This window comes from Azolla caroliniana, unplaced genomic scaffold, assembly GCF_043228905.1.
Source record: "Azolla caroliniana isolate FFs.n. ecotype wild unplaced genomic scaffold, voAzoCaro1.0.p SCAF_72, whole genome shotgun sequence".
In the NCBI taxonomy this organism is placed as follows: Eukaryota; Viridiplantae; Streptophyta; class Polypodiopsida; order Salviniales; family Salviniaceae; genus Azolla; species Azolla caroliniana.
In genome coordinates, this window is record NW_028230507.1 from 52,600 (window position 1) to 79,626 (window position 27,027).

Here is a 27,027-nt window from a genome sequence, read left to right on the forward strand (position 1 = left end):
TCATCAACTAGAATATTAGGGACTAGTGAAAAATCACTAGATGGAGATAGGGAGGATATAATACTTGTGTCATCGCCAAGAATGTTGGGTGTTGATGAAAAGTCACTAGGAAAAGATGGAGATGGGGGTGGGGGTTGCGAGGATATGGAACTTGTACTCTCTTCAAGAATGTTAGGGGTCAACAAAAAGTTGTTAGACGGAGATGGTGCAATTTCCTCTTGGGCGATCACATTTATGAATGTGAATTGCATATTGACTAACATAACCATTATAACAACTTTCATGGTCGTAGACCTCTTTATTGCCATCTTAATCCTATAAACAACAAAGACCACAATTATTAAACATGTAATTATATATCAACTACACAAAGTCATTGGATGTGGTCATAAAGAAACATGTAATAACTCTTCTTAGCATACATGTGTGAAGGATTGCTAGCTAAATTTTGCATTGAAGAGTTTAATTTAAGGGTGACAAAATTATTTTCTGCTATTGAACCATTAATATCACAACTCCCTACTGGACCATTCTAAGTAACATTGTGCATCTTAACTCTTAACATTCTCCATTATTTGGTTATATTATTATCACGGTTCTTTGCAAGACTCTCTCAGCTTAGTATTCCAATAATTGAAATTGTATTACATATTAAATAGTGATGTTCATCATCACTTTGTTAGATGTAGTGATAAAACTCACAACTCAACCCGTAATGTTAAAAATGTGTGAATTGTTTCAACACATGTTCATATTAAAACATGTAAACATGTGCATTTAGTTTTCATAATGTAAATAATTTTCTATCATGAAAACATGAATTTGATCCCTTGATTTTCCTATTGAAAAAGAAAATGTTAGTTATTCAGATGTTGCCCAAGCTAGAGTAGAGAACCTGCATGTAAATGAACACATATTTTGAGAATCACTATGTAGAACCTCGTATATCCACATAGTTTCAAAGCTCGATATTTCTATTTATAATACAAGCTCACCATCAACCTAATGAGCAACAATGAACGAGATTTTTAAATTGTATTGGTAATAACACCTTTCTTTCATGTACATTTTATATTATATGACATGTTCAATCACAATTACAGACACAATTCTCTTTCTCTTTGTGTGGGGCAATAATATATCAATATATGAGAGTGAACTTTTCACTACTTAATTTTTTAAGTAGTGAAACTTTGAGTTTTTTTATATGGTTTCGTTAAATATATGAATGTGAAAACTATAACTTGCATATACATATGCGCAAATAAACCGTTGTAATTGAAATACCACATAATCATCATTATGTACTAAAAGGAACAAAAAAACAATGTAATCAAAATTCCAATAACATTGTTTACTATTTAAATAAACACAACAAATGCACATGTTATAAATTAGGGTTAGTGTGATCTTGTTAGTAAACATTAAAAAGCTTTCCCAATTTTACTACACGAAGTCAGTAAATGGTTGCTCATGTGCAACACTTTGAAATGGTATTCGAAATTTCGCTTTCAGATCTCTCTAACTTTGAAGAACAAAAGGATTAGTATATTTATATGTATGGGCTTCCTTTTCAGATTTGGTTGTGTGAAAGTGTCAATGTATGAATAGGAGGCTAAAACGAAAAACTTATGGCTAGTACTATAAAAGAAATGCACCTAATCTTGCATGTGTTCAAGAGAGCATGGTTTAAACTCTCTCTCTCTCTCTCTCTCTCTCTCTCTCTCTCTCAAAGACGAGTTGTCATCATAGAATTGCGTGAGAAGCAAGAAAAAATATCCACAAAACACGCAAAAGTAAAATTTTGTGGTTTAGTTGGGTTCAATATATGGGGAAATGGTTTTGAATATGGGATGCAACAATCTTGTATCATGATGCATCAATAGATTCCTCTATGACTAAGACCTTCTTGGAATGTCAGTTCATCATGACATGGGAAAAATGTGGAGGCCCATCCTCCACACGTTACACTACATATGTTGCACCAACTACAAAACACATTCTTCGCCAAATGGGGAAACTACACAAATCAATACAAGTTAAAGCCCATCATGTTGTTTGCCATTTGAACCACTGCTTCTAAAGAACATAGTTCACACTCATTTCAATGTGAGCCAAGACATTGGGGCACAAGTGATGAGACTATTTGACCATTTACATTTTACCCTAAAGAAGTTTGGGGGTTTAAGTATCACACTTTGATAAAATACTCTACTTATGATCACATCTGACTATGATTTCCACGTATCTTTGAGCAAACCAAATCCTTGTATGAATGTCAGTCACAATCATTCACAATAGGGGCATTTCTTAGTAAAGTTCTTGAGTATCGAAGAACCACCTGTCACCTTCACATGTATTACGTGAAAACATAATGTTTTTGGTCTTATAGTTCATATTGGTATGCAATGGTGATAATACATTCTATCTATCTATCTCAATGTTGAGAAATATTAAGCATATTGCAAGAAAATGGTATGTATACGGCAAAACATACACTATATCTAATACAAATCACATAATATCCCTATGATGATATTCATTAACATCTTTCATCAAATTTAAACAAGCTATATGTGTATAATTTTGTGTGTATCCACATACATATAAGTCTTGAAGACATTATCTACAACCTACTTATATGTATGTGGATTACACACAAAATTATACACATATAACTTGTTTAAATTTGATGAAAGATGTTAATGAATATCATCATAGGGATATTACCTAAGACTACAGGTGAGAAGCCCCAAGAAGAGGTAAAATTCCACAATCAATGAATACATACATAAATTCATGCATAATGTATGTATAAGGGCATATTGACTATAAAGACAAATACATATCAATGGTGTTGCAAAAAATCTACAAATTGATTCAAATGAAAAAAACATCTAGGACAATGTTGTCCTTAACATCGACTATTATTATAAAACAGGTTATATATGTATATGTATAACAGTATATGTATTACAAAGACATAGACAAATGTATCTAGATGTGGATGTAAATGTATATGAAGGTATATTATACCAACCCGTAAATCTCCACTTTAAATCATGTGGTTGTTTAGCTCGTTGTTTTCCTGCAAAAGGGAAGTGCCATCGTCCTATTAAAAGTTTTTCTTAGTGGAAAACATGAATATTCATATTTTCCTTGTTTTTCTTTGAATATCCATGTAATGATTCCAATCATTAAACGATATGTACTTGCCTCTCCCTTGCAATAATATTTATTTACATTATGTACATGGGAGAAGTAGGTGCATTACATTTCATGATATGTACATGCTCCATTTTTTGTCCTCTCTTTGTTATTCTCCCATGTAATGACTTTCATGTTTGATTAGTGTCTTTCTCATGTCTCTTTGCTTCACCTTGTCCATATTTATTATAGATGCTATCACATTTTATCTCCCACAACTCTCTCTTCAGGAAATATACACAATTCAAGCCTAGGGTAGGTGTCAATTACATCGAGTAATGATAAAAGCGTGACACAACAACAAATGTTGCTACGTCAAAGCCTATGGAGTGTTGGTCAATCTCCTTTCCTTTGTCTTCCTTGTTGCTTGCCAATGAGCATTAGGGTCTTTGGCCTTCCTTCACCTTCACAAGGGGTTCTCACATAGGGGTCCTTCATGGAATTTGCCACTTGATGAGCCTTGAACTAAAGGCTAAATGAATGCTTAATTGGGTAAAGGCCCTTAAAATGAAGACCAATACCTGAAGGCCCTTAGGCTTTAGATATTTTCTTATCCAAAGTTCTCTTCATCCCTTGTAGACATGGGTATTGCCTAGTTGGTTGGGCGTCAAATTTTCCGAAATTTGAGATTGTGGGCTCGATTCCAAGTGCTTATCAAATTATCTCCTTCATAATTTCTCCTTTAGGCTCGGAATCATGAACAATTTTTTTCCCCATGTTACTTGCAAGGACCACAAGACAATGACGCTTTGCCATCTAAATGTACAAAATGGAATCTTGTTTCCCATGAAATTAACATATTTTGTGTGTAGTTTAATCCTCGATGCAAGGGTTTTCAATTTGAAAATTTCATGGCAATCCTCATTCAGTAGTGAATCACAATTGCAAATCTTTCTTCTAATACATAAAACTGATTGCATGGAGACAGAAATATGTTTTGACTATTGCAATCAACTTAGAGAGGTTTGTTTTTAAGATACAATCAATTTTTCTTTTACAATAATGTTCAACCATATTACATATGGTGTAAGAGATTAAGAAGATGAAAGATATAAGTTGCAACAATGTCAAGAGGAGACCCGAAACTCTTTCACAATGTCCAACCTTGTCATAGAGGGTGTTAGAGATTAAGACAATGAAAGATATAAATTGAAAGATTGTCAAGAGAATATCATTTCCCCTAGCAAAGTTCAAATCCTTGACCTTATAGTTCTAATGGTTAGATCTCACCATTCGAGCGATCTTTAGTTGTTCGTTTGATTCTCATCTCCTCTTTTCTCTTTTCAATTACTCCTTCAACCAAAACATTAACCTATATGAAAGGGATTTAGGAATGTTTGACCCAATGTTAATATGGCACCTTGATTGTTTCTCCCACGATGTGTGACGTTGTTGTTCATGTAAAAGAAAAGTGGGTTTTAATCCTTGAAATCCTACCCTTGCCAAGGCTCCGATAGCTATGATTAGTGTGTCTTAAGCAAGATGCAAAGATGGGCGATTAGTGTGTCTTAAGCAAGATGCCAAGATGGAGTGCATTGCATGTGCTTTGTACCACTTGGGCATGCTAAGGTATGTCTATAATGCTTACTTAAGACCACCTTAAGCTCCATCGAATTCTCAATAACATCCAATCCAACTCTCTGAACAATGTACTAATCCTCATCCGAATTTCCATTTCCCTTGCATCTCTAGTGTCTACTATGGTCATGCCCAAGCAGTGGCCTAACCATGGGTGATTGATTGGTGGTGGTTCTAACGTCTAACCTTGTTGGCTAGCAAATATGCACAGAGGGGTATTTGGATAATTATTGAAAACCTAGGGGGTATTTTTGGTAATTAGTGAAAATGTAGGGGTATTTTGGTAAATAATTATGGAGGGTGCAAACTGGCATGCCATGCGGCAACTGCCTGAATACACAGACACACACACATACAGACGCAGAGACCTGAAACCCTAATTTCACACGGACAGAGAAGTACAGGAGACAGAAGAGAGAGCTCGCGAGAGAGAGAGAGAGAGAGAGAGAGAGAGAGAGAGAGAGAGAGAGAGAATAAGATATGGCGGCGGAAGGAGGCGCTTCCAACATTCAGATATACTTGCGAATGCGACCTATATCGGGAAACCCCGCGACTTATGAGATCGATCCCGATGAAGGTAGAGTGCAGTGGCATGTGCCCCGCCATATCTCCCTCGGCATGGTGAACCATCAGAAGGAGCGATACGATTTCCTCTTCAACCATATCTTCGATATAGATGGCAAGCAAGAGGATGTTTTCGAGAAAGTTGCTCAGAAGGTTAGCTGCTACACCCATACTTTTTCTTCTGTATATATGTATGTTTATACCTATGCATATGCCTGTATATAGGTGTAGGTAATTGTATCCGTATAGCTGTATTGTGTGTTTATACCTATGCATATGCCTTATGTATTCGTACCTATATACATGTACGTATGTAGATTTTATTTGCATGTATATAAATCGTATTATCATTCTAAAGGCCAAATAAGTGACCCATGTGACCCAAAGATGTATGTATATAAATAGTATTATCATTCTGAAGGTCAAATAAGTGACCCATGTGACCCAAAGAACTATTTCTATGTAGTGTTTGGAGGTAATAAGGGATTTTTGATAAATCCATCAGTGCTTATTCTGTATCCAGTTTGATATTTTCTGTTGTGCCCACTAGATTCTTCTCTGTTTGGGTGATCTCTAGACATGAACTGTTAGTGATCCATTGAAATGGACGCAGAACATCTATCTTCATGCCATGTAAGTGAAACAATTGTTGCATTTGAGCATATTAATAATAATTGCCCCCTGGTTTGTCTAGTTTTTTGGATGAATTAAGTAAATCAGTTCTCCAGTAGGCTTCCATCAGTGGGGGTGAGAGCAGCCCCAATAGGATCAAGGCATTATTCCAATCTGTGATCAATATTCAATGGATTTGGGAGCTCTGTGAGCAAATCTACTCAAGAACGGTACTGATGTCATCAAACCAACTTGTTGAACTTGGTAATACATTTTTGGTATCCTGAAATGCGAGAATGGTTCAAGTTGAACAACATAAGTATAAACATACTTAACCCTGTGGATTGTCCACATCAAAACATGACTAAGTGTAAAATAATAGATTGGTTTGAGCTGATATCATTAATTGGATAATGAGAGAGTGTGGAGGAACTCCACAACTTCTCTTGGTAGGAAGATGGCCCCATTGTAAGGCACTCTTTTCAAACACATAGCGAGCTGGATTTATTCCCAGGCTTTCTTATATGGATATACATCTGTCATGTCTGCTGCAGTGTGATAGGGAAGCACATCTGTTAGAAATTGAGATAGGCATGTATGCAGTCAAATCTATGGGATAATGTATCTTCCAATTGTCTCGTTGTGGGTGGAATCGGAAAAACATTGTTTGCTACGGTGATATTACTGCCTTCTTGAACAAGCTTTGGCCCACTACACAAGTAAATGGAGTATGGAGGTAGTGTTTGGGACAGTTCTTGCCAGAACTGAAGATATGTAGAGAGAGGTTGAATGACAGCAACACAACCACAATAACTCATCAACAGAGGACAATCATGACTTGTTTCAGCTCCATCACTCCTTATACCACAAGTCAATCAAGGACCAGACAAGTGGGGTCTTGATGAGGAGAATTGAAAGAGATTACAACAGAAAAGGTAATAGCAGTTTGTCATGAACGTAGGTCATGACCATTTTAGACCGTGGCCTTGCCATCCTTATCTTTGGAAAATAAAGGTCATTATCCACATCTTGGAATGGCCCATGTTAGAGATTTTTCGAATCCAAAAGTGTCATCTATCTACTTCTAGAATCTTAAATGCTTAGATAACTAGATTCTTTACTTACTATATTTAGTTATATTTGTTTTGGTCTATTTTTCTTAAAGACGAGACAACATTTTAAGATGGAATCTTTTGTTTGGTGTCTTAAAATACCTCAATACAGTTCACTTTCTTTCTTTCTATTAATGTCACAACCTGAAACAAAGCCTCTATACAATTTGGGGACACCTTTTCTCAGCTTCAAATAATGCCCCTCATAAAGAGACTGTGGCCTGCTAGAATCCTGCTAGAGATTTTGAACACAGTAATATCTGCAGATAGTGATATAGTGATGAGTGCTGTAAGGAAGAACCGTGCGATGCTCAATCTATCTGATTAGTTAGATATCTCACAATACAAGCTTGAAGAGAGAGTAAGTTCAACCTTAAGTACTTTCTGATTGAGCCAGCAATTAGTTAACATGTCACCTTGGAAGAAATCTCCTGCTAAAGAAGAAATATCTTTTTAAGACTTGGGCTCACTAAGACCTATTTTCACACCCAAGAAGCTAAATTTCCTATAAGCAAGGAATAGGACACCCTGAAAACCCCAATGAACTCTGACCATTTTGGTGAGAGGCAGAGATTGATGGAGAGGGAGGGAGAGAAATGAAATGTAACATTGAGGTTTGGAACAAATTATTATGGAATTGTATTTTTATTTGCAGGTTGTGCTAGGAGCTTTGGATGGTTATAATGGGACGATCTTTGCTTATGGGCAGACAGGATCAGGAAAGACTTTCACAATTACTGGTGGTGCTGAAAGATACGTTGATAGAGGGATTATACCTCGAGCTATCTCCCTAATTTATAGTGAGTTGGGAAAGAGAAGTAACTATACATATACAATACATTTCTCATATCTCGAAATCTACAATGAAACTGGGATTGATTTGCTGAATCCTGATCATGAAACAAAGGCTTTAGAAGAGTTGCCTAAGGTTCTTTTATTTCTCAATCAATCTAGTAGTAAGTTAAGGTTATGTTATTTTTCTGCCTGTCTAAATGATGACATTATCAAGCTAATTATTTAATTTTCTAGAATATAAGGATATACACACTCTTTCTCTTTCTCTCTCTCCCGCCATCGTAGGTGCTTCCCTCGCTTCGGAGACATTTCCATTTTGGATTACCTATGCTAGAGATCGTTCGAAGACAAAAGCTACAATATACCTACCTTAAGAATCTCACATGTGCCAAAAACCAGATTCCCTCGTTTCTTCTCTTTTCATCTGATTTACTTTTATATTTATTGTGTAATATTTATTTTATTTTGATTTGTTCTCAACCATTTTGGCCTCTTAAAAGACGTTAATATATCTTTCTTTCTTCTTCTTCTTCTTCTTCTCCTAGAAGCCCTTGGTGTTCCTACATATATGCAATGGGGAGTCTATGCACTCTATGAATCCATGTCAGGAGAAGTGCGGTCTCCCAAGGGCTTGTCAAAGGATGTGGCTAGTAGAATTGGAGTGAAGCAAGGATGCCCACTATCCCCCACTCTCTTCGGTCTCTATATAGATGAGGTATCACATTACATAGAGAGATTCGGGGGTTCCAGAGCATGCCTAGCAGGTATAGCTATACAAATATTACTATATGCTGATGACATTGTGCTGATTTCTGACTCTCCGGAGGGACTACAAAGGCATCTAAATGCCTTAAAACTATTTTGTACGGACAAAGGTTTGTCAATCAACATGGACAAAACTAAAGTGATGGTGTTTAACACCACTCAAGCATGGGTAACAAGATCAGAACCAGAATTCTTCTTGGGAGAGGAAAAGGTGGAATACACACACTCCTACACATACCTAGGAGTAACATTTACAGGACCTAGGTTCTCCTTACAGGAGGCTGCTTGTGCCCGACTTTCTCGTGGATATGCAGCCCTTGGTGCTCTCGAGAGACAATGTGCACATTTGCAGTTCCAAGAGCCACGGATTAAGCTATGGTTATTTGATACACTTGTCACACCAACTCTTCTCTATGGAGTAGAAACATGGGGACTAAGTCTTAACAAGGCAAATCATTGGAAAGATTTAGAGAGACCTTTAATGTCAATGATTGCTCGCATGATAAGGAGCAAAGCATCGGTGCCCCACGATATAATCCGGGCAGAGATGGGAGCAGCACCTATAATAACCGAGGCATTGTTCCGATCAGTGAAATTTATCCAACGTCTTTGGGAGTTCCCTAAACGAAGGTACCCAAGGTTGGCACTTATGTCATCAAGACAACTGGCTGAAAATGGAGACACTCATTGTTGGTATGCTGAAATGCAGCAATGGTTCGAGTCATATGGCATGAGGATAAATGCACTACCCCTGTTCGAATATAGCTTGGATTTTCCCCACCTAAATATGACCAAAGTGGAAAAGAATAGAGTGATCCGAACTGATAGTATTAACTTGGAAAACAAGATAACATGGATCAGCCCCAAAATACCACTTGGTACAAAGATGGCCCACTATAAGACACACTTCTTACATACATCGGCGGATGGATTCGTCATGAGGCCACCTTATATGGACATACATCTATCCTATGCGCTGCGTAGTGTGATAGGGCAGCTGCAAACTTCATCACATCAACTACAGATTGAGGTAGGAAGATATACACGACTACCTCTAGAAGAGAGAATTTGCCAATTGTGTCATCAAGGAGTGGAATCTGAGGAACACTATGTTTGTCATTGTAGTGTCTTTTATGAAACCAGAGGGAGATACCATTGCCTCTTTAAACAAGGCTTTGGCCCACTACGCAAGGCAATGGAATATGAGGACCAACGATGCCTAGGACTTTTCTTGCTAGAGCTCAAGAGACATCGGGGAAAGTTGTTGAAGAATACAACCACACAAGCTCATCCACAAAGAACAATCATAACTTTCTTTAGCCCCATCAATCCTACTAATGCTACAAGTCCATCACGGGATACACAAATGGGCTCTAGACCAGGACATAACAAAGGGGTTACAATTGATCGGGCAATAGCAATTTTCCGTGCACGTAGGCCCCGCCCCCATGGACCATGCCCTCGACACCCTTGTCATTGACATATAAAAGCCATTATCTCCCGCCATCGTAGGTGCTTCCCTCTCTTCGGAGACATTCCCATTCTGGATCGACCTATGCTAGAGGTCTTTCGAAGACAAAAGCTACAATATACCTAACTTGAGAATCTCACATGTGCCAAAAACCGGATTCCCTCGTTTCTTCTCTTTTCATCTTATTTACTGTGTAGTATTTATTTTATTTTGATTTGTTCTCAAAGACAAGACAACACTCAAGATGTAATCTCTTATTTGGTCTTATAGGTCATTTTGGCCTCTTAAAAGACGTTAATATATCATTCATTCATTCTTTCTTTCTCTCTCCCAATCCTAATGCTCAGGCTTGGGTACCTTCATTCTTGATTTCATGTTGGCTGACTGAACTTAGCTTGGTCTACATACAACGGCCAATCTACATCCTGTTAGATAAATTGGGATAATAGACTTTTTGCAGTTTATTTTTAAGAGGTAGTTTAACTTGGATTGCTATTTTGTCTTTATTAAGAGAAATAAATTTGGGTTCATTCAGATAAGGGCATCCTTATCAGTCGTTGCTCTAGCTGTAACACTGAAGCACTCCTATGATAAAACTATGATTAAGTATACTTCTGCTGCAAAGCTAATTTTACGTGTCAATCATAGCACTTATGATGCTGGATGGCAAAGATGGTGGCAGAGAATATATTAAAATATAACTTCACTCTAATGTCACTGAGTTTAGGGGAAAATTTGATTTTTTATTATTATAATTTAAATGGAAAGCCTTTCTGGCTCATAGATCTTTATGAAAACTCCAATTTAAAGCTTAACATTTGTTTCTACGAGCTTCATGGTATTCTCTGAAATGCCAGACCATCGTAGAATGGTGTAGCAAAAGTTCTAAAGTAAAGCTTGACATTTATCTGCGACAAGCTAACACAATGCCATCATAGAGTTGTGTGTCAAAAGCTCTAATTTAAAGCTCAACTTCTAGTTTCTATGAGCTTCATGATATTGGCTTAGATGCAACAACATTGTAGAATTGTGTGTTACAAGTTCTAGAAGCTAGTAAAAACAAGGCTGTTAAGATTTTAATTCAGTTACTGTTTGTGAATGGTTTAAACACTTGATATCTTGAATAAATGTATCTAAGCATCTATGCCATTTTATGAGATATTGAATCACCCAAATTTATAACTTCTTTTGATGGATTATTCTTAGGCCAATTATATACTTTCTGAAATTTCTGTAGGTGGTGCTTCTTGAAGATGATGAAAATGTGATTCACATGCGGAATTTATCATCACATCTTGCAACGTAGGTGGGTTCTCTTCTTTGAGTTATGCTTCTATTTGTTGTAAAACTTGTAAATAAATGACTGTACATCTGCATACTTGCCAAACTACAGTCATTACTAGAGACTTCAGCAGGTGACCGAATATTTTCCAAGATTCAGATGCTACTTTGTTTATCACATCCTGATGATAGTTTGGCCAGTTGGATTACTTCATCATGAGATGGGTGTAACATTGTTTTGTTATTTGGAAAGATGGTACTATGTTTTCCATCTTCTTATCTTGTCTGACTGTCATGGTTTCTTCCTCCCAGATTGTTGTGTCAGATTATCTTTGGGCTTTCATAAACAGGTCATTTACGTCCTTCCCAAATTTATATTTGCATAGGACACTTCAACAAGACTTGGTCTTCTACCCATCCTTTCTTTGTCCCTTCATGACCACTAATAACAAGAGTATATAAATTATTATTGGCTTTAAGTCTCTTTCCATCTATTGTAAACTACATTTTCAAATTAGTGTACTAAAAAATGTATTTTTTTTTGTAATCTGGATATAATATGTTACATGAACAAACTATTAGTATACTAAAGTTCTAACTCGTAACAGAGTCATTCTTATTGTAACTCACAGGGACTATGTTTGTTTGCAAAACGAAATCTTCTTATATTTGAGTTGCATATCTAAACGATGGTTGGCGTCTGCATTTGGATTATAAGTATTATTGTTTGCATTTGCAAGATGAAGCTGCATTGCAATCCTTGATGGAAATATTAACAATGGAAAGGACATGGTCTTCTGAGGCTCTGCAATTTGTTATTTGTTATTCTTGGCAGCCTTATTCATGGCTGTGACCATGTCAATAAGGCACGATTTGATGTCTGTTATTAACATATGTAGTGCTTCCACATTCTATCTCTTCGTTCACTTGTGTGTTTTGTGCCTACCTTGAAGAAAAATTTTCTTTTGTCTTCTGTGTTTTACTGCAAGAATCTCAAGTTTGGATTGATAGGCGACGCCATGTATTTTACTCTAGGCACATACTTATGCACACTCTCATCAGATCCTTGAGTTCAAAGGGTCTTGTCCCCATTTTGAGGAGCATTGCTGTCTTGATCCCAAGATAGCAATATCTTTTGTGATTTCTCAATATTGTTCCATCTAGAAAGGGATATACTTTTCTCAATATTGTTTCACAAAGGTAGCAAGATTTGGTAATTTCTCTGCCATCTTTCATGCTTGCATTTGAATTCAAAGATGTGGTAACTTACCGAATTCACTTTCAACAGAAGTTCTATGCATGTTTCTCAATTATGCTTGGTGGGAACCTCAATCCCTAAGAGATTTGAAAGAGATCATAGAGACTGCATGCAGGGAAAATAGATTTTTTTATCATCTAGATGATTGTATGCATTGTTGTCCCATCAATTAAGCTAGATTATGGTAATCACCTGAATATATTGGCCGTTCTCAAATCATCTCAAATCTTGATTTACATAAGCAAAATGACTGTGATGGGGATGATTAGTGTGACCATTTATTTTATGTTTGGCTATTATCTTCATGTGAATAATTTCTATAGGTACTGTAATTATTATATCTTATATCCATGTCACTTTGGTTCTCATATTTTGCAGGAATGAAGAGGAGGCCTTAAATTTGCTTTTTTTAGGTGACACAAACAGGATGATAAGTTCTACGCCAATGAACATGGCAAGTAGTAGGTCTCATTGCATTTTCACAGCAAATGTAGAAGCTCGAAAGGTTGGTGAAGACACCGTGCGCAAATCTAAGCTTCACCTTGTGGATCTTGCTGGATCGGAGCGTGTTAGCAAAACAGGAGTTGATGGTCAGGTACATCTATTTTGATTTAAATAAAAGGATTAACTATTCTATTTGGTTTTGAAGTTGAAATCATGGCATATATGAATAGTAAGTTCAAAGTTTATTCCTATTAGGAGCTCTAAAAGAAGTTTTTTACTACTTTTAAACAGATTTTGAGGGAAGCCAAATACATCAACCTGTCCTTACATTTTCTGGAGCAGGTTACATAAAACCTTTAATTTTGTGAGTATCTGTATGTATGTGTGCCTCAAATACATATGCATGTAAAATTGTATTTGGATGATTGAAACATGTGCATGTATAAATTGTTATAGCGTTGTGGATGCTATACTATGTTGACACCTGATTTATCTTCAGGTTATTGTTGCCCTTCAAGAAAGAAGTCAAGGGAAAGTACGTAATCACATACCCTATAGGAACTCCATGATGACCTCGGTTCTCCGCGATTCAATAGGCGGAAATTGTCAAACGGTGAGGCACACTTCAGAATGAATTCAAATCCTGACATGAATTGCGCTTTCTTTGTCCAGTTCAGTTCATAATGATTATTTTGGAAGCTATTTCAATATTATGGTCTTATTGATACATATACAGTACCTTAGTTGACATGCATGTGTTATGATTCACGATTAATGTTTCCCTCGAAAAGCTGGATCAGTCATTAATATTGCATTCACACATCTATAGAGGAAGCATTAATCCCCAAATTTGAAACATATATAACATCAGTAAGTATCTCGAAGGGGAATCAAACATGAACACAGGTACCACACCAGTAATACAAAGGTATCTTGTGGAGGGGCCTACTGTAATGGCATCTAATGCAATGGCATTAGGCAAGACAAACAGCCTGATTTACCTGGTAAATAGGATCATGTGTACATGAGATTTTACAGTGTCAAGTGGCTTCCTAGCAAGAATTGATAAGATTCATGAATTATTGATAAAGAGAGTTAAAAGGTCAGTATCTTCTGGAGGGATTGACTGTAATGGCATTAGGGAAGGCAAACAGGTTGATGTACCTAATTATTAGGATCACGCGTACATGAGCTTTTACAGTGTCAAGTGGCTTCCTAGCAATAATTGATTAGTTATCTGACCAGATATAGATTCTTGGTGTGATTTCCTGCACATTAAACAATAAATGTCCATCACATTATTTGATGTGCTCAACTTTTTAATATCGAAGAATTTGTTTGGCAAAAGATCATGAATACTTGCCCTTGTTGTAGCATATGGGCTAGTAGTTAATCACCCTTGAAATTACAGGTTCATATCGCTCATGCTAGACAGTTGATGGATACAATAATGTAGTATACCTATTTTGGGGTCATATATTTCACTAGATGACCTTACCGATTGCATTCAAGAAACAGAAGTTAGCAGCAGGTGCATTGTAAGTGATGGTCACTGGGCATAATCCTGTACAACATTATTTGAGAACAACGGCAGCATGAAAAGACAGCCTCAAATGATAGCTGAAAATGATAAAGATTAAGTGGTGCTAATCACGAGTAAGGTTAATGATGCTCGAAAGCAGGATATATTAATGTCTTTTAAAAGTCCAAAATGGCCTATAGGACTGAACAAGAATTACATCTTAAAATGTTGTCTTTCCTTTGAGATCAACAAACCAGAATAAATATTAGTAAACATAGATTACTGAAGACTCTAGTGCTATGATTCTGAAATTAGATAGACTGAAAGTTCTACCTTAGAAATTCTCCAATATGGGCCACTCCAATATGGGGAGATCTCCGAAGCAAGAGAAACACCTTTGATGCTGGATGATAATAGTCTTTATTTTCCAATGATAAGGGTGTGGGGGCTGTGGTCTAGATGGCCATGGCCTACATGCACTACACATTGCTGTTGCCTGATCAATTGTCGTCACTTGTGAGTATCTTGGTTGAGATCCCGCTTGTGTAGCCCTTGATTGATTTTTAGCATTAGGAATGATGGGACTAAAGAAAGTTGTGATGGTTCTTTATTGATGAGCTGTTGTGGTTTTATTATTACCTTCCAACTTCTCTCTTAAGTATTGTTACCTTTCAAAGATGTAATCTCTTGTTTGGTCTTAAGGCCATTTTGGTGTCTCAAAAGTCATTAGTATATCTTTCTGTCTAGAATTGTAACAAGAAAAGTCCCAAGTATTGCTTGTCCTAAGAACTATAGAGGAGAAAACAGATATGAAAGATTCGGAAGGGAAGGGGTAGGGGTGTATAGATTTTGGCATTCCCTAGTTCTCCTCATTTCACGATCTCTACTTTTCTGTTCTGTCTCTCTTGCCTCCATTGTATCTGTCTTTTCATTATCAAAACAGAAAGGTAATAGTTCTATATAGCAACAATTTATTCAGTCACAATAGTGGGTCTCTTGAAAAATCTTTGATCCTATTTATGCAGGTTATGCTTGCAACTGTATCCATTGCGCAAGATCAGTTGGAAGAAACAATTTCGACATGTAGGTTTGCTCAACGGGTTGCGACAATTTCCAACCAGGTATGAAAGATAATGATGTATGTTGTATGAGGCCACTCTTCATTTCTCCAGATATAAACTTTGGAATTTGAATGTGCATTCAGGTTCTGTTAAATGAGGAGATCGATCCAAACCTTGTTATAAAAAGGCTTAAGCAGGAGGTCAAAGATCTTAAGGTATTTATGATGTTGCTACTGCTTGCAAGAACACTGTTTTCTTTTTACTTCTGCAGTGCAATAGGCTTAGACAAGCTGTCCTAATTCAACAATCTTGCTGTTAGACAAGCTAAGGCAATAAATCCATTTGTGAAGCATATCAGAGTCTTTCCTTTTCTTCTTTGAGAGGGTTTTAGTGTCTCAGGCTTCAACCTATTCTGTAGTTGCTTTTGTAGCATAAGCTCCTGTTTTTTACTCAAGGTTTCTGGACTTGATGTGTAGTTGTTTCCACTGTAATCTCGAAGGACATGGTGTACATAGTATCAGTGATATAACCTAGACTTGGTGACATATCCCAGCTTGGGGACATCTTTGACGGTTACTTTTCGGGCTGCTCAACCTCTTTTGCTGCTGCTAAAGACATTAGCCAGTTAAAAAGTTAAAATGTCTGGATATCTGTTAGTTCAATGGTCTTTATATGTAACTGAAGTGACCCAAAGTCTCTATTTCTTTCTTGAGATAGATAGGTAGATAGATTTTGTTATTGTCTCAGAGGTCAAATAGGGCCTATGGAACCAAAAGTGAATGCATTTACATATGTGGAATTGAGTAGTGATTCTTGATATTCAAGATTTTTTTTACCAATAAAATGTTGCAATCAAGAGTCATATTGTGATGGTGAGGATTTTGTGAAAACGAAACTTTAATTGTGGTTGAACGCAGCATATTGTATCAAAGTGTGATGCTCTGACTCCCAAATCTGTTCATGTTACCAAAGTAGTGGTGGTTGTCATTTTTAATAATTTTTAGAAGTGCCCACTCACCACCTTCTTCTATCATTACGCACCATTTATTGGGAATTCAGAATTGGATGATGTTCTTGCCATTTGATGCATAAGCATTTCTCTTTTGTAGCTCTAAGCCAGACAGGTGAAACTACTTATCTTATTCCTAGTTAATTGAGATTATATACCTATCATGTTTCAAGTTATTGTGTTATAACATTGTTCTCATTTGTATATAACACCATTCTAAAACTTTTCTATGTGCAATCAGGCTGAAATACAATTGCTTCGCGGAGACTCTGAGGATGATCATCCTTTAACAGAAAATGAACTGAAATCATTACAGAAGCATGTGCAAAATTATATTGATGATGCCTCATGTGAAGCAACATTGAATGTTGGAGGTGATATTTCTTTGCGAGCTCATGGTCATGCCGTTCTTTATTCAGTTAAAAGTCTGAAATGGCACATCATTTATTTATGCAATTCATTCTTGATGTTGAAAGAAATATTAGCTATAAGGCCATGCATCAGACAAAATCATAAGCTTCACCTGAATATGCAAAAATGTTAAATGTTTACAAGGGGTGTGGAAAAATGGCTTAATCCTTCCAAATTTCACCCTGATATAATTATACTTCTTGTCTACAAATAAGTAGTTGTTTGCAAAGCATTGTCTGATACTCCCTGAAGAATATGATTACTCTTTGAAGATAAAAGACTTCAATAGCTTGCAAAAGAGAATTAGGCCACTCCATCTGCTAGTTTTAATACATTACTTGTTTACTAAAAATGGAGTGAAGTTGAGTGTAGCAATGTCATAGGTAGGGGCACGTACACTCGAGCAAGCTACTGCTCCCAATCGACTAATTTGCACTAGAAGTTCCCAAATATGGAATTCTTGAAGTTCATCTCACACTCTGGCTATAAGGATAATAACCAGATTCCTGAATTCTTAAATTAATTTGCAATCTAATCATATGGGTAGTAGGTTTTTTTTTACAATTTTGAGATAGAGATTTCCATAACCATCTGTCAAGTTACCAAATTCCAGAATCCAAACACGCTTAAAAATTTTAGGTTTTCTCAAATTTTTATTTGAGGTAGATCAATTATTCATTTACTTTCTCTTGAAGAGGTATTTTTTTGAGAGAGCCATGAAGAACATTTGACTTTTTTTTAGTTCTGTTAAATTTGGAATCTCAACAGTTGGATTATATGAAACGTTAGGATTAAGCTTCAAATTACTTGCAGATTGTCTATATTGGCACAAACTGTTTGAACGATTCATCAATTTTTTTGACAGTGTGCATTATAATATTTAGCTGACATACTCATATAAGATTGTTCAGTATTGCTAAACTTCTTCATGGCTGGGTTGAAGCTATAGAAACTCAATGGATTGGTTTGTGTATTCAACATTACTCGATAAGAATTTGGATCTTCTTCTACCCCTAGGCACTGATGCAAAAGAATTTAGCCTATTCTACATATAAATTTGCATGCAGTGGTCAGAAAATCTATCCTTATATGGATTTCTCTGGTAGCGTAGGTTCATAACAAATACTTTTCTTGCTATTTACTTTTGTTATCAAACTAAAAAAGTTCTCTTTCTATCTTCTTAATTCTTCAATACTTGTGTATATATCACTTTTATTTCAATTTCGTTTTCAACACAAATATAACATGAAAGGCCTATTGAGAGCTATAATATTGTATGCATATTCAAGAGGTCAAAGGTGGTGCCAACTTACATAACATGGGTAATTGTTAATCCAAAATTACACGTTCCACAACCGTTGTGAACTGTCGAGCGTGGCAATTCATGGCCTCATCGACTTTGATTGTTGTTTTGTTAAGATGAACTTCTATCTAAAAAGAAGGCCAAAATTTGTCATTTCTAGACTATATGTTACTCATAAAAGAAGATTCAAAATTGGATTTGAGGTTTCAAAGTTGCGTGAAATGTTCTGAAAGGTAATGAAGCATCATTTCTGCATTTTTCTATGAGCAGTGAGTGTGCATCGAATTAAAGCTATTTTTCAAATATTCAAAGAGATGGTAAAGGAGAGTACTGTCGGACAGCCTGAAGCTCCTACAAATAATGAAGATGAAAACACCTTGAGTATAAATGAAAGCATACGTGACTTGAATCGGCAGGTTAACCTATTTCTTTATTTGCCTTTTCTTTTTTTCATTTTTATAGAGAATGTTAGACAGGAATATTTCAAGGTAAAACTGTTTGACTTTTTAGCAGTTGCATTTTTTGTGATATTGTCTAGCTTTTCTTTCCATTGGTAATTCCCAGGGTTTAAAGTTACGTTATAGGAACCAAACTATGAAGATTAGATATCTATTAAGTCTCTGCCTATCTACTAACTATATGTTACTGGGAATGAATATTTCTTTTTTAAAACAGTTCATGACCTCCCAACAGTCGTTTGACTGAGGTTCTTTCTGTTTTTATGAATTCTAACCTATATGTTATATGGCAGTCTTGTAGTCCACAAATATATGATAGTTTTCATGAGACTTGTAGCATGACATCACCGAAATGGGTATTCCCCTGTTCAGGATTGCAGTGCAATTGTCATTTATATAGATGAAGCTAAATTGATGACTGATTTATGGCAATTGGAAGGGACCTTTATGCTGATGGGACTGAATGCTTTTGAACTATTGGTTAACATGTTCGTAATCATTTATTAGTAATTTCTTTGATCTCTTTGATCCGATAGGTCAAAACTGGCCTCTTTATGGACAATAAAAATTCTAATTCTAATTAAAGAAAGCGTTCAAAAATGAAGGTTCCATTGATATCGAAAAATAGAATAGAATAGAATTTTTATTGTTCATGAGGGAGCCAAATTTGAACAATGCCACGTGAATCCTTACTACTCTTTAGTAAAAACTCTTTATGTGAAAATAATGCGCGGACATATGTGCTGAACAAATGGAATAGTTGTCCATGGGAGAATCCTTGTAACTGAAACTGCAAATGAATCTACCTGTCTTTGTATCTTTAGATTATCGTGTCATTCCAATGATGATCAATGAGGATGCCGATCTGTTTTTTCTTTCAGATAGGGTTAACTTAATTCTGCTAGAAATCTATTCGATAAAAATGGAACCACAATGATTGTCCTTCCAGACATGTGATTTGATTGGCATATACATTTATGCAAAATTACTTAATTTTTTCTTGTTAGGCTTTTGAAAATTTGATTTTGGATTTATTTTGATGAGGAATATTTTGGTATATAACGATGACTATTCTAAAATTGGCACACTTGTAAGTTTGTGTGTTGTTCCCTTTATTTCTTTAATTTTGTTTCTTCTGATGTAAGCCAACACCTTAAAAATGGTGCTCATCTCTTCTCTCTGCTTTCCATTTTCTTTCTTGTTCATACTTTTAGAATTGTCCATTTATATGCACATGACATGATGAGATTGCACTGGTAATATTCAATTTCTATTGTTTCTCTTTTGCTCCAGGAATCTTACTCTCTATATTCTAAATATCTCACAGATTCAAGACCGAGACAATGAAATCAATATGTTGATCTCTTTTATTAAGAAGAAAGACCTTATGAGTGTACAATCCATTGAATCTGAAGGAAGCGAGATAATATCCAAAGAGAAGAGTTCCACATGGAATACAAGTACAATTGATGCAAATGCACATAGTATGCATCCCATGTTAAGTAGGAAAGAAGCTTTTGAAGAGTATGATCTTCATCCATAATCCTTTTATTTCAAAGTAACCAGTTTTGTTCATCTCCTATTGATCGTAGTAATTAGTCCCATTTTCTTTTTAGCAGAAATATAGATTTCATCTGTATCTGTATATGTGCATTTATATGAGTTTTATGTACTGTGCTTAAGACAATTGGTTGTAGCTCTTCTGGTCTCCCTTTTCACTTTCTGAGATGACATTTTAGAGCGATAAATATTGGACATCAATTCGTCAAACTACACTTAACATCGAGAAATTTAGTTTAGATGTTATCACAATACATTCAAGGAGAATTCCTATCTTTTAATGTCTTGATTTGTTTGAGGAAAGACATCAAGTCACGATCCTTCACACAGTGGAGAAACAGAACTGGTTGAACACCATTATTCTTCGTCTGAGTGATAGTATAGCATGTTTTGTTGGAGATATAAGTTGCCCAATGTCGAATGAGAAGTTTAAGTGATGTTAATGCTTACTTTATATCTAAGACAGCATGTAACCTCTCATGTATCCAAGTAAAATTGCCATCAGGGACTAGGAGTGCTGGTCCTCTTATCTCCTCTCACCTGGCCATGTAGTGTGGAATAACAGGCTAGAGCTACACTGCATCACCTATGAAAGACTATGGTCTGCAGGAAGATCCCCTAGAACTCTTTATCTGCCTCGTTATAGGCTCTCTGGATGCCCAACATCAGGTTTTATCCGTCATTTTAACCATTTCTGTGTCAGTCCAAGTAATAATGTCAGTATCAGGAGTTTCGCTTTATTGGTGACAATTTTTATCTGCAGTTTCTAGGAAAATAATGGATTTATAATAAGCAATAAATATCTGACTCAGGCTCTCTATTGTATCTGCTAGGTTTACGTGATGAAGAAGTCAATCTTCCATGGATTTTATCAATAGCCTTTCCAATAAGCCGAGGAGTCCAATTTTTTGGGGCTCTTTTCCTCTAGAAATGTCCAAACTTACTAATAAATCTTGTCCTCTGTAGAAGGCACACCGGTCTCTAATTCATGTATATTTGCTTTAACAGCATAATTCATGAATCCTATTTCCTGCAATGTTATCAAAATGAGTCTGTTGGGCATATCATCAAAAAATTGATCCCTTCTAGGAGTGTAGCCTCCTTTATATGCATCAGTAGATAAAATAAAAATTCTTCGTCTTGAGGTTTGCAATGACGATGTGGTTCCATTCTTTGCAGGAGACCGCCACCAAACATTTTATTATGTCATGAAATGACTTGGTTTCTAAATATTTTAATATATTGCTCTTTCGTTTCCTTTTTCGTTCTGCCTTCCTGCCTCCCTTCTACGCCCACTGCCAATCGAACAACTGAAAATAGTCACATATATGATGCTATCTTGGGTTCTGAATTTCTTTTTCTGAAAATAGAAAGCGATCTAGATTTTTAACCCTTTCACCAACCAAAATGAGCTGCAGTCATGCAACTTTTTAACGTTAATTGATTTTAGTCTTACACTTTAACTGGTTTATTCCCAAAAAACTAATGTTGTGATATTATATAGATTCAAGCAAGCAAATCCTGGCAGAAAAGCAATTGAAGATAATAAATTTCTTTTGCGTGCCAAGTATCAACTTGCTAAGGGTATTAGCAATGATGTTAATGGTGCGCGAGAGGTAGCCTTTCTTACCTTTTGTAGTAGTTTTGGTCATACTATTCAATGTTGGTTACTAATGGTGTAGAGAGGTAATCTTTATTACCTTTTTCTTGTATTTTTTTATTACACTAACGTTGTGGGTAAATGGGAAAGTTTTCTTCCAAATTTATATTGATGATTATGACTTTAGTCTAGTGCAAATATTCTTAGCAGGTTGACCAAAAGCGGCTAGGCAAAGAAAAGGAAAGTACCCTGATGCTACTTTCCGTACCCTTATGTGTGTATGTCTCTAGTAGGTAACAATCATTGTGTTTCTAGACTTAACATTTGGAGACCCGACATCTGAACTTTGAAACCTATGACTGCAAAATCGAAGGAAGTGACTGAACTATGTTACTAGTGAGAATAAAAGAAAGAATTTTTTTTTTTGGGGGGGGGGTGGAAGGGTCCTAAGAGAGCTGCTTTTCAGCCACCTAGTTATGAAGACTTGTATTAACTATTTAAGTGCTGCATATTATTCTGGAGTATTTCAGGGTTGGATGAGTAATGTTTAATATCAAAGGTGCAATTCAGATATTTTTTTCTTTTTCCTCAGAGAATTGATGCCTTAAAGTCTCAAATACAAAAACGCCGAATTGAACATGCAATGAAAGGATTAACTGGTGATATAAAATCTGAAGATTTTGCAATTGTGGAGCCTAGTGAAGATCATATTATAGCTCAAATAGAAATTGAAAAGGTTCAAAGTTTTAATATTATGGAAGTTTTGAATAATATGATGTGTGCTTGTTTCATAACTCTGAAACCTCATTACGTTATATAAATATTGCAGAAAAAGTACAAAGAGGGTTTCAATCATTTAAGGGACCTAAAGAAGGAGATTGAGAACATTCAACACTGTATGGAACAAAGCCATTTGAAACTTCAGGTGGGGTTGTGTATCAATGTCATTCGAAATATTTTCCTATTATTAGCTCTTAGTAGTTTCCAAATAAATTATGAAAAAGTTAAAAAGGAAAACCAAACTGTGTGCATAGATGCTATGTTAAATGCAAATTCATAAATGGTGATTTATTTCTATATCTAAAGACCTTAAGCTTTTTAGAACAAGAGAGGTTATTACAAGTTTGTATCTAATTTGAATTATCTCTTGCAAATTTATTATCAGAATGTATTTCATTGTGATAAATTGACACTTTAGCCTAGAGCTTTGTGCACAATACTTAACATGTCTGGAGTTATTTACTGTGATACAAAGTTCATAATTGTAATTTATTGTCCTTATGCCATTTGAAGAATTGGTATGTTTTTTCTATGACTGTAAATAATAAAGTTTATGACATATTATATGGAATGCAACAGTACTATCAAATATTTTTAATCCAAAGTCTTGATTGTTTGCAACCTCCCGTCTGATTGACTGTATTCCTGTTTACCCATTTCTGATGCATTGAAAATCTGTTAGAACCTCAAGTCACTTTCCACCATGTTTTATGATGAGAATCTCTTCTTCATTGGAAGAGCACATGGATTTGGCCATCTATGATGGCTTATCACATTTGCCATGCTAAAGGTTACACTTCTTGAACTTAGAAGTAGAAAGAAAGCTATCTTAATGTATCTTAAGAGGCACAAATGGTCTATAAGACCAGACAAGATTTTTACATCTTAGAACTAAACATATGGTACTAAAGAATCTACACATCTAAGAGCTTTAGATTTGAAAGTTAGGTAGTCCAAAACTTTTATCTTCGAAAAATATCCAACATGGGCCGTTTGAAGATGGAGAGATCTCCGAAGTGCAGGAAGCATCTTTGGTGCCAGGTGATAATGCCATTTATTTCTCAGTGACAAGGGTGACAAGACTGTGGTCAAGATTGTCAAGGCCTACATGTGTGAGACATTGCTATTGCCTGATCTATTGTAACATCTTTTGAGTGTCTTGGTTGAGAATCCACTTGTGTAGTCCGTGATGTGGCTAAAGAAAGTCACAATTGCTCTCTAATGATGAGCTTATGTGGTTAATAATGTTATCCATCAACAATGTCTGTCTATGTCTCTTAAGTTCTTGCAAGAACAGTCCTAAGGACTGTTACTCCTCGTATCCCACGATTGTAGTGCCCAAAGCTGGCTTGAAGAAGCAGTGGTATCTCCCTCTTATTTCATAAAGAACACCATAGTGGCATAGGTAGTGTTCTTCCAATTCCATCCCCCGTTGGCACTTCATTCTTCCATAGGTTATACACTCTTGATTGCATGAGATAGATGTGTATCCATGTAAGAAGGCCTGATATGTGTTAAAAAGAGTGCCTTGTAATGCGCCATCTTCTACCAAGAGATGTTCAGGTGCTGATCTATGTTATTTTATTTTCCAATGTAATGACATTAGCTCAGATCACTCTATTGTTTTGCACTTTAATCATTTAGCTATGGACAATCCAAGCTATATTATAATGGGGGTGTGACTGGAACCATTATTGCATGTCAAAATACCAACAATAATAGTCTCAGCGATTTTCCTGACCTAAGTGCCAATCTTGAGTACCTTTTCATAGGAGCTCCCAAATCTGTGGGATATTGATCACGGATGGGAATAATGCCTTGATCACCATTGCGGCTGCTCCTTTCCCTGTCTGGATTATATCATGGGGCACCAATGGTTCTCTCCTTACCTTGTGAGGAATCATTGAGACTATAGGTTTCTCTAAATCTGTCTTGTTATGAGCCTAGTGAAGGCTCAGTCTCCAAATATCTACTTTGTGGAAAAGAATTTGTTAATAAGTGTATAAAACAACCACAGATTAGTTCGTGGTTCCCAAGTTTCTAGTCTGTAAAGAAGCTAGTAGGTTTGCTCGCCTTCTCTGCAGAAAACAAAACACATACAAGATTTCTGTACTTTGTGTATCTTTTTTATATTTCTACTGTGAAGATGATAGTTCATTTTCTTTGTGCCTTTCATCATAACACATGCGTCAAAAAGTTCATTCTTGATGCGTCATGACGTTATCTCACAATGGGCCTGACGTTTATGACAGCAGGAATCTATCTCTACGCGTATTTATGCAGATAGTAGCGTGAATCTATTTTGAACCATTTCATTCTTAACATGACGTTCCATTGGAGTCCACTGCCTTATTTCATATTTTCCCTTGCAGGACGACTTTGAGAAATGGTATGGTTTGATGAGCAAGGTTCATCGTGCAACAAACGGTAATTCAACGGATGATCGGCACATAGAGGTTGATAATCCTACATGTATGATGCCAGTACTCGAGCCGTGCTCATCATCAAAAACTTGTGTCGAGCCATGCTCATCATCAAAAACTTGTGACAATTCAAACTGTGAAGAAAGGCATTACTTCCAAATGGAACCTGAAGAAGCTTGTTCTCATAATGGCAACAATCTTGAGTTAAGAGGTACCTGCTCTCTACAAGATATTTCTCTCTGGATTTAAAAGTATTCCAATGAAGTGTGGTGTAATTTGGATAATCCATTTAAAAGTAGATAAGTCTTGCTTTAAGTGTGGCAACATGGTTTGGCTTGTGTAGAAGAGTCACGATTTGTTTCTGTATGAAAACATTTTATACATGTCTGTTGTTGTAAATGTCATCCACGACATCAGTAATTTTCACATAATGTGCTTAACGCTATGGCTATGGTATGCGATTCCAAACTAGTGAAATCGATACAGAACTTTGTAATTGGATGATAACTAGCTTGTGCAAGTAGCGCAGATATTGCTGCTTCTTTCTTTCATTTCTTCCACTGATAATGAGAAGTTGAGCATACTAAATCTGGCCCACATATCAATTTAGCTCTTCACTTATGTTTATTATAATCTTCTCGTTTAAGTGTATCAATTGTGTTTTTATGTTTTATGAGCATGAGTGAATCAAACTATTTCGAGGTCTGAAGTTCCGTCAAACTATGTAGGTGTGAATGTCCCGTCTAAAACCACACAATTGATAGAGAATCAGGATGTTCGTGCACCAGTTACAGGAAATGCAAAAGCTGATGCCGATATTGCAGCATTCTATAAAGCACGTGATAAAATCTTGAAGTTGAAAGAGAAACAAGCGCTCTAAAGTTCCCTTCATCTTGTTTATAAAGGTGTTAAAGAGTGTCAATATTCTCTTACACTCTGGGCACTTACTGACGAATTTATTCTTGTAGCAGATGTGCAGCAATGTCAAGATCCATAGTCAAAAAGTCAATATGCATAGACCTATTGTTATGGAATGTTGAAAACGAATTACAAAGATAAATTACGTTTCTATTCCCTTGTGTCATCTTGCTTTGATAAAGAACTAATGGTATCATTTTAAAAGAAATATTTGTCCTCTTAAATAAATTGTATATTAGCTCTTGTCAAACTCCAAGGTATGTTATTAGTTCCAAGTTCTATATAACGAGCCTAAAGAAACATTATCTAAGTTTATCATGTGAAGGTGTATAATATGATGTATCCTAATGGTGAAGGTTGCAAGTGTTCATAAAAAAGTCATGAGTCTGATCATGTAATTTTGTATATATGTTAATGACAACTTGATTGGAGGTTTTCCAAGAGCTACAAAACTTACCCCTTATGAGCGTTTCTTTCATGTTAGAACATTCATTGTTTGGAGTTGGGTAGATGTAATGTAGCATGTTTGATGGGAAGATGTCTAAAATTTAAGAATGTAAGTAATAGCTAATGAGGAAAAGCAATTCAAAAGGAGGCAAAACTATCTTTATTTGAGAGCTATAAAGTGTGATAAAATGAGCAAGAGAGCTTATGGTTGGCTTTACAAAGTTGATGTGCGAAAGACCCAACTTTGTCAACAAACCAATCCACAAGGTAGTGATTGACATGGACATGTGGGAGGACTATAAAGACCAACATGCTGAAATTGAAAGATTTCTTCCCACTACTCCATCAATGTCGCCATTCTTTACCTCCTAATCTTTATAGCCTATATAAAAGGATTTCAATAATAATCTATTTTAATCCTCATATGTTGCCAATCTATTGTAACTTC

At 36.0% G+C, this 27,027-nt stretch overlaps 2 protein-coding genes across 4 annotated transcripts; both read left to right on the forward strand.

The window, feature by feature from the left end:
• Positions 1-5,127: 5,127 nt before the first annotated feature.
• Positions 5,128-26,285, forward strand: LOC147849378 (uncharacterized). Of its 3 annotated transcripts, XM_087337599.1 has the most exons (16): positions 5,128-5,502; positions 7,729-8,001; positions 11,342-11,406; positions 13,022-13,238; positions 13,379-13,429; positions 13,587-13,700; positions 15,635-15,730; positions 15,814-15,885; positions 16,921-17,053; positions 18,664-18,809; positions 20,179-20,375; positions 21,916-22,027; positions 22,604-22,747; positions 22,841-22,936; positions 25,164-25,425; positions 25,943-26,285. In XM_087337599.1, the coding sequence occupies exons 1-16, from the start codon at positions 5,266-5,268 to the stop codon at positions 26,092-26,094; spliced, it is 2,367 nt and encodes a 788-aa protein (XP_087193725.1). In that variant the 5' UTR covers positions 5,128-5,265; the 3' UTR covers positions 26,095-26,285. The 3 variants fall into 3 exon arrangements, with proteins under 3 accessions (XP_087193725.1, XP_087193727.1, XP_087193726.1); XM_087337601.1 differs by lacking the exon at positions 7,729-8,001; XM_087337600.1 differs by lacking the exons at positions 22,604-22,747; positions 22,841-22,936.
• LOC147849379 (uncharacterized) lies at positions 8,535-10,133 on the forward strand. The gene is made up of 2 exons (XM_087337602.1): positions 8,535-8,632; positions 8,744-10,133. Exon 2 carries the CDS (start codon positions 8,758-8,760, stop codon positions 10,111-10,113), a length of 1,356 nt encoding a protein of 451 aa, XP_087193728.1. The 5' UTR covers positions 8,535-8,632; positions 8,744-8,757; the 3' UTR covers positions 10,114-10,133.
• Positions 26,286-27,027: the final 742 nt, after the last annotated feature.

Bases quoted from the DNA above. Each gene is read 5' to 3' on its own strand.
- LOC147849379 (XM_087337602.1), top strand. From the start codon at position 8,758: ATGGACAAAACTAAAGTGATGGTGTTTAACACCACTCAAGCATGGGTA.
- LOC147849378 (XM_087337599.1), top strand. From the start codon at position 5,266: ATGGCGGCGGAAGGAGGCGCTTCCAACATTCAGATATACTTGCGAATG. The intron at 13,430-13,586 runs GTTACATAAAAC...ATTTATCTTCAG, and splicing joins CCTTACATTTTCTGGAGCAG to GTTATTGTTGCCCTTCAAGA. The intron at 22,028-22,603 runs GTAGCCTTTCTT...CTTTTTCCTCAG, and splicing joins ATGTTAATGGTGCGCGAGAG to AGAATTGATGCCTTAAAGTC.